This window comes from Cyanistes caeruleus, chromosome 19, assembly GCF_971803275.1.
Source record: "Cyanistes caeruleus chromosome 19, bCyaCae1.hap1.1, whole genome shotgun sequence".
Classification (NCBI taxonomy): Eukaryota; Metazoa; Chordata; class Aves; order Passeriformes; family Paridae; genus Cyanistes; species Cyanistes caeruleus.
The window spans coordinates 7319205-7331580 of NC_141719.1; the positions used below are offsets into that span (position 1 = coordinate 7319205).

Below are 12376 nucleotides of genomic sequence, written 5' to 3' on the forward strand. Positions count from 1 at the left end.
TTTTCCAACTCCAGTAGTACATAGTGGACTTTTTCAGTCAAACTTAGAGCAAATAGCTTGAAAGGGGCACTTCATTTTAATTAAGCTGCATAAGATTGCATTTCTAAATACTCTGGCACTGAATCACTTACTGGAACATGGTTATTACTTACTGCAAAGCAATACTGTAGTTCTTTTCAGTATATACATTTGTGCATCACAGTAACACCTAAATAAATTAATCACGTAGCACAGCTGTCCAGCTAATGATTAGAGGCTGCAGGACTGAGTCAAGGAAAAAGCAATGCAAAAACTTCTCCTAAACTTCACCCAATCACTTTTAAATGGGATTCAGTTTTTCTTTGGATTTAATTTCTTTTGTCCTTTCAGAGCAGAAGTTATCTAATAAAGGTAAATGATGGCTTGTGTTGGTATTTGTGACAATACCAGCTGGACTAAAATAGAGCACTGGGGTCTAAAGATATTACTCTTTATACCTGTTTGGATTTCTGATCCCTGGACTGCAGATGTCTGACAAATGCTGCAATACTTGAGAGTCTTTTACATGGAATGTGATAAGCTTTTTGCAGCAAACTGTACAATTTTCAAGTATATTTCTGTTTTCTGTGTGAAAGCAAATAGTTGGGGAAAAGTTGTGTAGAATTTTTTTCTGGACTAGGAGAGCTGGGGTGGATGCAGACCTCCAAATGGGGCAGTTCACCAGCATGGCTGATGATAGACATTAGATAGGTAATAGATATTTTGCTGCCTCTCCAGGATGATTTCTGAGTGTCTAGCACAGTTTGATGTGCTCTGCTGTGGATGAGGGATGCACACATGACCAGCTAGAAAGGCCACATCACAGCTCCCGTGATTTTACACTCTTTGAAGTCACAGGACTTGCTGATGGATTTCAGTCTATTGCTTGTGTCTGAATTGCTCATTTGGAAAACCTGATATTTGCAATTTGGTCTTGCAATTGTTTGGATTGGATGAAGTAACTTATGATATTCACGCTCTGTTTCTCATTTAAATCAGTGCAGCTTTTTCAATCAGTTTTCTAATGAAATAAAGAAATAGAAATTTGCTTTTATTTTTTCCCGTTTTGGTGAAACTTTCTTGCCAACAGATCAGCTGGCAAGAGCGTTTATGACAAATTAACTTAAACATGTGCTTAGATTCTGCTCAACAACTTACTTAGGGCCAAAATTTCACAAATACTTCAGGTATTTAATTTGGAAAGCAGAAGTCCAAAGATGCATTTTCAAAGGCACACTGACAGGTCTAAATCATGATAACTGAATCAAAAAAACACAGTTTAAATCAAAGTTTTTAAAATAATTCTACAGCAATCTGACAGGTAGGTAAAATCTCTTTTTAGTTTTAGGGGGGTGTGTGTGTCTATATATATATTTTAAAAGGACCAAATGCTTTTGTCAGCCATAATTTGGGTTACTTTCAGCTATAATAGTGAAGTTAGCCATCTCTCTTTTACTATCATGTAATAGTGAATTTTTTGTTTCTATAATGGAAGAAACTTAGGAGATGTAGTCCAAGATTTCCTGAGTTTGTCACAGAATTGGAATTAAAGCTAAATAATGATACTGAGCACTTAGGGTAGCACTCTACAAATGCTAACTCATTTAACTTTTGTGCACATATGTAAAGCCAATTAAAAGATAATTACTTATTCTGGTTTTTTAAAAAGGGAAAACCATATGTGTACCCAGTGCCACAGAAGGGAAAATGTGAAGAGAGAAATAACTAATTCCTGTCCTGAGTGAGCACCACAGCCTTTCACCCAGTGATATCATCAGCTTTACCTTTTTGTTCTGCTCCCAGACTGTTTCCAAAAATAAACTTAACTAAAAGAAATGCAGACTAATGCAGTCATTCCATTTCCTTCAAACAATTCCCTTTGTAACATGCTCTTGATTAATTCACTGCTAAATAAGTAATTTTCATAGCTGTGATCAGTTACAAGAGTAGCTTGTTTTCTGATTGGATCAAAATGTAGAAGATTCTGAAGCATAATTATCCTGTATCCTATAAAGAATACTGTAGAGAAAGTTCCAGTAACAGTAGAAAAAGAACTTGAAATGGATGTTAAGAGTGATGAAATGAATGCTGTTTAGAATGCTGATACAGAAGAATTGGAGAAGGTATTTCTAGTGGAAGGTGTTCTTGTGGCAGGCTGTTCCTTCCAGCCCAAACCTTTCTGTGGTTTTCTGATTTTACATTTCTAATAATTTCTATGAAAAAGAAACCCATCACTTCACAATTCTTCATCTTAATAATGAAGTTACATAGATTGAAGAGCACAGCTTTCTTTTTCCTCTGTAGTTCAAACATCAGCGCTCTCTGTATGTTAATTTTGAGTTACAATACAGTGATATACAGCTGTTAAATCAATATCACTGTTGAGTGGAGCTGAAGACATACAGAATTATCAGAATCATACCAATAATTAAATTATTTTGTAATTATAATTACTTAAAATGCTTTTAATTTCTAGCAAGAGCACTTCATCCCTTCAGGAAAAACACCAGAATAAGAGTAAGGTCTCTGATATCAAGATTATAAATGTTTTACATAAGCAAGACAGGAGATATGTGGGGCTACAGGAATGATAAGAAATATTCCTGCATTGCAGTAAAATTTTCCAACGTTTTTGAAGTTTTATCATATAATAAGGGAAATATATGCTGTCTTCTAAAGTTTTCTGGACATGTGCTCTCACTAATGACAGTGTATGTTCTTACAAACAATTTTTATCTTGAACAGAGGGGTTGATAAATAATGACAAATAGAGCTGCTTGCCATTCAACTATCGTTTTTTCTGAGATTTTTATCTTGTACCAACCCTGGAGTGTGGTCAAAGTATTTGATTATAAAATTAAACCTGAATCTCACCATCTGGAGAAAAGTCTAAACCCAAGAATGTGACAGAGCCCCATCATTAGCACTGATGATTAACTCATATCTTTTATTCTGCATGGAAACCTACAGAAAAAAAATAAAACTACAGAAAAAAATATTTCTCTAACATGAACTGTTCTGTACTTCAGTGTCTCCAGGGTTAATTCCCAAGTCAGAACTACTGTCCCAACTTTGCTTTATTGCTGCACAGCTCATCTCATCCTTAGATTATTATCTTAAGTATCCCATTTCTTTATATTGGCAGTTTGGGGTAAAGGGCATCTTATGTACATTTGTCTTCCTGTTCTGCTGATCCCCAATATTCAGCACAGATGGGGTCTGTACCAAAAGTTTAAGGTAGCATCACCTTTGTAATTTCTTAGTGTGGTACCAATATTTCACATGCAAGGAGTAGACCAGAAGATCCCTGTCAGGCCTGAAAAATTCTGAAGACACTTTTTAAGTCATGCACATTTAAGAAAAGCCCATGGAGAACTGATCAGATTCCAAGGTGGAGCTGGGGACTGCAGTTTCCAGGGATGCTTGGAAACCTAGTCCATGTGTTTTATGAGGAGAAAAAAGATGTTCCAGCAGGTCAGTGTTGTTTCACCGAGACCAAACTTGGACACAGATATGCCCAATAAAACTATATCAATTTAAAAAAGAAAATGAAGTTTTAGAGTGGTTGAAGTGACTTCCAATCACAGTGGAAAATGGTTTCAATTCAATATTTATTTCATAGAATAAAGAGTGCATTCTGTGATGAGAATTTTCTCAGTGCTCCCTCCCTGTGGTTTTGGGACACAGGGAGCTGGTTTATACTGCATATCCAAATCTGTGCTCTGAGCCCTCCTTGCCTTGCTGGGCCTCCTGCTCCTGCTAATTCATTCCAAAGAGGGGAAAAACCCTATCAGGTAATTATGGCAATGGGACACTGGGAGAGAATTTAAAGAATCTTGGCAAATAACTTGGAGTTACTGCAGGCTCCAGAAGGATGTTCTCATAAAAGAAACCTGCAGGCCCTGCTGCTCTCCTGCACCTGCTTCTCCCCAGCTCAATTAAGAAACAACAGGGGCCTTTGTGTTGTGCCATTCTTTTATCTCCTTGACATTGGTAAGGAAAAGGTTCAGTGGTTCTCCCTGCCTCAGACTTGGTGCCATGAAAGTTCCTGGGTTTGATTGCTGCTGCTCAGACATGCACTGGGCAGTCCAATTTTTCAGACACATTTCTACTTCTGTTTTTAAGGACTATAAATTTCAAAGTTATTTCTAGTTACAACTTAAATGCAATAACACAGGCACCTAGAAATAACTGAGGTGGTAGAATGAACATGCTGGCTCACACAGGAACTGGGAGGGGATTTCTGCAAAATTGCTTGTTTAATTTGGATTTTCATCACCTGATTGTAGTTTTCTTGAAAGTTTGAGTTTGAAAAACTCAGTAGTCCAAGGCTCTGCCAAAACTGTAGTGTATCATCCAGCTTCACACTGCAAACAAAATGTTGCTGATACAGTTTGATTACAGGGCAGATGTCTGAAGAAGGATGTGTTTGTTCCATATGGTTTAAATCTCACTTGAATCTTCCCACATACCTGAAGCAATTTCAAGCACTTCAGGGGTAGACCAAGCTCAATTCTGCTGCAAACATTTGCCATGCTTCAAGCTGAGCCTAACTTGGGGCTGAAGGAGCAATATTTTATTTTGAGAAGTGATCTCACAAAACACAGATTTTCTCTATTTTTAAAGCACTAATATATGAAAAGTTTTACTAAATTTCTGTCTTTATTGACACACAGAATTTTCAGTGCAATGAAGCTATGTTTGAGGCCGTAGAGCAGCAGGACCTGGATGCTGTTCAGATTCTTCTTTATCAATACACCCTGGAGGAACTGGACCTGAACACACCAAACAGCGAGGGACTCACTCCTTTGGATATTGCCATTTTGACAAACAACATCCCCATTGCCAGGACCCTTCTACACGTTGGGGCAAAGGAAAGCCCACACTGTAAGTAAAGAACACAAATTGACTTAGATACTTGCTTGTATGAGATCAATTCTGCTGTTGCTAGGGAAAATCAATTACAGGGCACACAAAAATTGTCTGGTTTTATTGTAAGGATGATTATAACAAGAGTGCTGGAGGATGTTTGCAGCAATATGTGCTCATTGGATGTGTGCTCAGTAGATCTTTTTTGTTCTGTGTCTCAGATACACCAACTAATGAATCAGGTTGAGCTTCTAATGTGATTAACACAGGGGCAGCTGGGTTAACAGCAATTTTGAGAAAAAAATCCTTAAAAATATGGCAACAGAACCTCAAGGATTCAAAGATCCTGGTCTGAAATGTAGAGTTTTTCATCAAAAATGAAAGGATGATGGGTTGTCTAGACTTTGCTTTATTTTGATTATCCTTTTGATTTTGGCTATGCTGCCTTCAGGAGGCCAGTTGTGTGGAAATCTATCACTTCCATTCCCCACAGACCCCTTACTACAGATCTTCAAATGGCCTAAAATCCCACTTAAATGAGAATTTCAAAGTTCTACAGAACCAGAGAAAATCTAAACACAAAACAGACCTTCTCACTTTACTGGAATACCAATATTGCTTGTAACTACATATTGTAGTTATAAAACTTCTTTGTATTCCTTCATGGGCCTTTTTATGCCCAGTTTGTGGGTTGGAGAGTGACTTACCAACCCAATTAATCAACCATATACCATGACACAAACTCTGACGCCTTACGTGGGTCTAAAAATACCCCGATGTAAGAGAATTTGTTTTAAGCTGTCAATGCCTATATTTAGGACATTCCCAGCAAGGCTATAATGAGACTGTGTTTGAGGGGTTCAGCCACTGCAGAGTCTGCCATTAATTTGAAGTTAGTTAAATTAACAACATTTAGTGCTGGCGTGTCAATCTCAGTGCTCCAGGAAATTGCACCTTGAGGCTACTAACATTGCCAGTTTTTTCACTGGAGAGTGTGTGTGCATGTGCATGTTGAGTTTTTTTGCCAGACCTTCAGTGTTGGTACACCTTTATTGCTTTTCTATATCCACAGCACTTATATTATCATTTATTCTGGCCTCCTTTAACCTTCCCTGGAGATTTTTGCATAGTGTAGCTGCTCAGTGAAAAGAGTTTTTTAGTTTTATATTTATTTGTTTATTTTTCTGTCATGGTTCATGACTGAGGCTTTAAAAAAAAGTGTGACAGCATTTAGAGTACATGATTGACTGCTGAAGCAACATTCATTAACCATGACAAATCTAGAGGAAAACACAGTCTTGAGTGTTCTAAACAGCAGTAAAAAAGACTAAACTAATTTTTCATTGACCTCATCTGTAAATAAATGCAGTCTGATGGCAAGCAGGGGCAATCATAAATTAGTATTCATTTCCTGTAATTAATGCAAACATGCCTATGAACACAGAGAATATGAATATATAACCACTTCATTTCCATTTCAAAATATACCCACCAAATTTCCACTTCACTTATCTTGATTTTTAGTTTTTCTGATTGAAATAACGGATGAAGCATTCTCAGTGAAACGCAAATGATCTTTTTGTTTGGGCTTCTTACCTGAAGGATTTGCAGGGGCTGAGAGCAAAATGCAAAAAGTTATTTTCAACCCTCAAAACAAAGGTTCACGGCATCTTTGTGCGTGGCTTCACCCTTGTGGAACTGAGTCACTTGTGGATGGCAGTCACTTTCTGTTTTCTCCAGACTTTCTGCTCTGCTTTCCATACTCAACTGACCCTGTTCAAGTTAAATCCTGTTTGTATCATCTCAGGGCTGCAGGAACATGGTCCAGCACCCAGCTGGAGTATTTTCATTTCTCTCTGGTGGATAATTGAGCAGCACTTCCACAGGCTGAATGGGAGGGTAAAATCCTGACTCACCTGGTTTTGGGACTGGACGTGGCATCTCTTAATGTGGTTACAAGTGTACAGCACAGAGCTGGGAGAAGGCAAAATAGAGGAATGCCTTATTCCAAGTGCACACAGAAAGCTTCCTTCATGGAAAAACCTTTTCTCTTCCACTGTATATATTAGCTGTAGTCATCCAGCTGAAATCTCATTATAGCTTCTAATCTAACTCTGTAGAAAAGAGGATCTGGAGGACAGACAGTGTCCTTCCATCTGTATCACCTGGATTTCTGCCTGGAACAGCAGCAGATAAAGCAATAGATAGTAAAACTAGGATCTTTGTTTCCACATGGAACTCAGATTTTATAAATCTCAACAGGAACCCAATCTTTTAAAAACAAAATAACTAAGATCGGAGAGTACAGCATTTAAAATACTAATTTAGCTGTGGAAAAGACAAAGTTTTGTCTTTTCAGTTACTATTATGAAACTGTATATGATGAAATATACATGGTTTGGTTTGTTTATGTTAACCCAAATAAAAATAAGATTAAAATTTCTACTGGCTGATTGGACACGTTTCCAAGACTCAACAAATGTGGATCTGAACCTTGATTAAACAGATAGAGACAGATCCTTTGTCAGAACTTGAACCGATGCCAATTCTCAACCACCTGAAGCTCTGGCACATAAAATCTCCTTCCTCAGTCCTGTTGTGCTATCAGATGTGTTGCATGTTTATTGTAGGCATGGATCCAGGAAATCCTATCACCTCTGGCCTCCCAGTAAACAACAGTTCTGAGGATACCAGCAGGTTCCAGGGAGCCTGGCCATATGTCCCTGATGTCCATATGAGGAATGATCAAACTTAAGAAGGATGGCTTCAAGCCAGCTTCTGGAAGCAAAGTCTTAGAGACAAACATTCTTCAAAAACAACCCTTTGGATGTCAGAGGTGTAGAGTAATTCTTTGCTCTCCTGTGGCTACAAAGATCCCAGGGCACTTTTCACATCAGTAGGGTTATTCTTAGATTCTGCTAAACTCTGGCTGTCATACAGTTACAGGAGACAGAGGCAAAAGTTAAAATGAGAGGCTCAGGCTGGATAAAACAAACACCTTTTTCACTATAAGGACAGTGAAGCAGTGGAACAGTCTCCATCTATCCTGGGAAGTTTTCAAATCAGACTGGATAATGCCTTCAGTAACTCAGTCTGACTTCCTGTCTGAGCCTGTTTTGAAGAGGAGTCATCCAGAAAGGGTTCTTTCCAATCTAATTTGTCCCATATGGTCCCAGTTTGGAAACAGCACATTCATATCCACATATATATTTGCTCCTCTGGTGTTTTGGTGTCAAAAACCTGTCAGGCTTGGTGCTCTATAGTAGTAAACGTGTGTACTTCTTTGAAAGCAAAGCAGTGGGAGATCCCAAGTCAGAATACAATTTAATAGGAAAATTAAAATGAATGCAATCATACAGAAACACTTCCAGAGTCAGAATACAACCTGACACCCTCTTTGTGGGGGTGTTGGTAGCAGTCCCATTAAACGGTGGCTGCAGTAATCCTGGAGTGACAGATGTGCTTCTGGTGAGGCAATGATCCTGTAGAAGGGTGTAGTTTTCCTCTGAAGATCCAGTGGTGATGCAGATGGCTCCAGTCTTCCTCTGGGAATCCGGTGGGGAAAGGCTGACTGCAGTGTTCTCAGTCTCAGATTATATCCAGGTAGGAATGCTTGGCTCCTCACCCTGGGTGGAGCATCCCACAATGGGATGATGGAATTTTATCAGTCCTGCAGTGAGACTCAATGGCTCATTCACAGAAAATATCCCCCTGGAGGGAGCATGGGTCATGGAAGAGATAGAGAACACTGCCATATCTGGTTTTAACAGTTTATGAAGATGGTGATAGAATACATACTTTTGGGTACATTTTACCTCATAACCTATTTTGAACACTGCCAAAATTTTGCTGAGCACTTCCTATTTCCCCCTTTTCCTGGAAGTTGAGACCGTGGAGAGCAGGTCTACACACCTGAGCACGCTGGTGCAGGAGGCCCAGCAGAGAGTGGCGGAATTGTCTGCGCAAGCAGCGAGTGAAGGGCTGGGCACGGAGAGCACCGAGAGGGAAAAGCAGCTCAAGGGCTGGGAGTGGAGGGCCAGGCTCTACCAGCGCATGAAGGCCGGCTACGAGCATGCCCGTGAGTATGTTGCCTTTTTCTCAACCTGGAAATGAAACTCAAGGTAATTTTGGTAAGGAGGCAAAAGAAGAGGATGTTTATTTGAAGGCCTTTGGGGGCAGTTATGGAAAGATGTCCACAAAAGCCCATCCCTACAAGGATTAATACATTTTTATAGGTTTTAGGAAATTAACATAATGGATAAAAAACACCAATTAAGACGACAAGGGATGCAATTCCCCCCCAGGTCAAGCCCCTTCTCTGGAGTTCCCCCATCGGCGCTAGCTGTGCTCTGCCCAAGAAAATATATCTTGGAACATTGTTCTCAACCTTGGTTCTCAGGAAGAAGAAAGATAGTGCTGGGTCTCTGCACCCCCCAGAGCTCTGGAATTTGAGCTCTGGAATTGGTTTTGTCTTTCTGCTTAAGGAAGGGCTCTGGAAAAGTACTTGGAAAACTACTGACACAATAGGCTACAGAGCTACAGATAGGTGTGTGAAGAATACAGAGAACATACAAAAGGAAAAAAGGCAAAAACAAAAAGGCATCAAGTACAGGGAAACAGCAGAATTCCAGGCAGGAATCTGCAGCTGAGAACCCTCTCCAAAGATGCTGATTCTCACAGCACTGCTGTGGAGCAGGAGGGGGTTGGAATGGGGAAACTGAGGCACAAAGGTGAAATGGCTTTTCCAAGAGGGAGAAGGAAATGGGTGTTAGAACAATCTGAGAGCAACAAGGACAGCTCCTTAGACTGCATAAAATTAATAAGACATCCAACATCTCAGTTCTTTGTTCAGGATGTAATGATTGTGCCCTGCTTATCTCTATTCCTGGATCTAATCATTTAACATGTTTAGAATTTGAAACAGGATGCTGTAAAACAACGTATGAATAGGCAGGAAGAGGGATGGGGACATTGGCCTTTTCTCTGGTGTAATTTGATTATTTTTCAAAAGAACTTACTATTTTGGAATGGGATCGTTCTAAATACTTGATCAGGCTGTGAAATTTTATTTTGCACCTAAGTATTGCGAAAATTTAACCTTAATTTTGGTAAGCACTAATCTTAATCTTGGTATCCATTTCATCACCACAGCCACAAAGTGAGTCACTTTAAACAGCTGTACAAGAGAATCTGTATCCAAATTAAATGGGAATTTGGGCCCAAATGAAGGACTAAACAGGCCTGAATTTTTTTGTGGATCTTTTAGCTCTAGCCTATGTGATGAAATACAATCATTGCTATTAACATTTTTACAACTATCTTTATATAAATGTACTTACAAATAATTTTCTCAAATTTATTGTATGCTAAGGTTATTTCTTCAACACATGTAGTGCTCCTTCTCTTGGATACTAAATACAGGAAATACAAATGTAGAGAAAGTTAATATACTGATTTTTTAATCAATCCCAGCAGTAAGTCATGACATTTTGTGTTTGATTTCTGAATTGAGTCTGATTGATAATTCTGTAAATTAAGCTTTTTTTTCTCCTTTTCTTTTTTTAAACAAAAATATTAGGCCTCAATTGACAGCTGTATTTTGGAACTATTACACTGAAAGAAGTGTGGAAGTTGCAATTTTTGAATCCAAATAACATAAAAACATTTTCTGTTTTTCGATAAATTTGAGTTTGTTAGTGAAGCCATAAAGGTTTCATTAGCTCTTTGTGGTTTTTTTCCTTTCTCTCTCCTATTCACCCAAAGAGATTCATAGGGTCTTTTCATTGACATAATTAGCATGAATCTGTTTTATTGGGTTACATATATGCAGGAAGATATTTTTAACCAAATAGGAGCCAAAAAACAAGATGGAAACAAATGGTGTCTGCAGGATATTGTTAGCAGGGGCACTAATTAAAATGCTCAAAAGGCAGAAAACACAAACACCTACAACCCAAAGCTCACAATTGCAGGGTGATTTTCAGTGGGTTCTTTGAAGGCACAGGAACATTGTTTGAATAGGATTTGTTGTGCTGAAGAGCTGATGTTTTCTCTTCTCTCCCAGGAGCCCCCGAGGCGCCAACCAACGTCTGTCTCATGGTAACGAGCAGTACATCACTCACTGTCACCTTCCAAGAACCCCTCAGTGTCAACTCAGCTGTGGTGACCAAGTATAAAGGTATTGGATTTAGACATCTTTCAGTCCCCTTAACAATGTACAAAATTTTGAGGGCAAAGTGGCCAAGGTATTTATCTACAACAGATTATATTATGGCGCAATTTAAATGTAATTATTTTCCCAGTTAACAGACATAGAAGTGGAATTTTCTTGAAAGATTATCCAAGGATAAAATTTTTATTAAAAAAAAAAGAAAAATAACAAAAAAAATTAACGAAAAGTTTTCTCCATGAGTGCTTTGAAGAAGTTTGCTTGACTCACTGTGGTTAAGACATCAGCTCAATGACTGGGTTGAGATGAGCAGTTACAAAACACAAACTAACTTTTGGTGCCTGTGGGATCCTGAAACCATGTGTATCCTTGTAAAAGCCAAACCCACACCACCATTCCTTAAAGGAATGCCTCTGGAAGCTGAAACTTCTGGCAGAGGCATCATACAGCCCAATTAATTAGCTATTCCAGGGTTGCCACATCATTCTTGGAAGAGTGATACATTTGGGGTGGCACCAGTTAGCTGCAAAGTGCAATGAATAAGAAAATGCTTTCATCTGAATAGCCCTGTTGAATAGAGATGGTTTTAAAACAGGATTTCTGTTCCACAGGAAATTCCAACATTAAGAAAAAAAAGCAAGTTTTATTGAAGATTAGAACAAAAATGAGAATTTTTAAAATTTCCTGTTTAAAGGAACTTTCAGGTTTTCTACAATCTTTGGAACAGTAAGTTCTTCAGTATTAAGCACAGCAATCCACAGCCTCCAGCTTCCAGTGGGAACATGAATCCTCCCATGGGCCAAGAGATTGGGGATCTGAAGCCTCCTTGGTCCTGCCCAGGGGAGTCAAGGAGTGGGGGCCTGAAAATCTTCTCAGCTATTTCCCCCAGTTTCTCCCTTCATGCTTCCTGCTGTGTTTGTTTCTTTGTATTAATCACTGAGAACTCCTTTCCGAGGTGCCTAAACCTAAAATTTCCATGATCACATCCAGAACCCTCCTGGCTGTGTGGTGGGGAGTCTGATTTGTGTTTCCATGGGTGTGTGTCCCAGAGATGGTTCCAGCAGGAGAGGTTCAGGAGAACCCTGTCCCTCAAGGGTCCAGCAGCTCCTGGAGCCCTTCCAAAGGTGGGACATGCAGTGCACAGGCTCCACTGGCATCAGCACAAGCTCCCAAAGCACTGCAGAAGCTTATTTTGGAAAAGGAACGTTCTTTCTTTCCCCCTCCTGCTTCTGGTCACAGATTCCACTCATCACTGGCTGTGCCCAGCAAAATAGTTTTTTACATTCTATGAAAAAACCCAAGCTCCCAGACACCACTGAG

General features: G+C 39.2%; 1 protein-coding gene across 5 annotated transcripts in view; it reads left to right on the top strand.

Moving 5' to 3' along the window:
• The window catches only part of ANKFN1 (ankyrin repeat and fibronectin type III domain containing 1), a 125257-nt gene that overhangs the window by 63319 nt on the left and 49562 nt on the right, over positions 1-12376 (top strand). For all 5 annotated transcript variants that reach the window (XM_086857184.1, XM_086857185.1, XM_086857183.1 and 2 more), the window contains 3 exons: positions 4695-4905; positions 8771-8965; positions 10952-11065. In XM_086857184.1, the coding sequence (XP_086713310.1) occupies positions 4695-4905; positions 8771-8965; positions 10952-11065 (520 nt within the window). The remainder of the gene's footprint in view (positions 1-4694; positions 4906-8770; positions 8966-10951; positions 11066-12376) is intronic.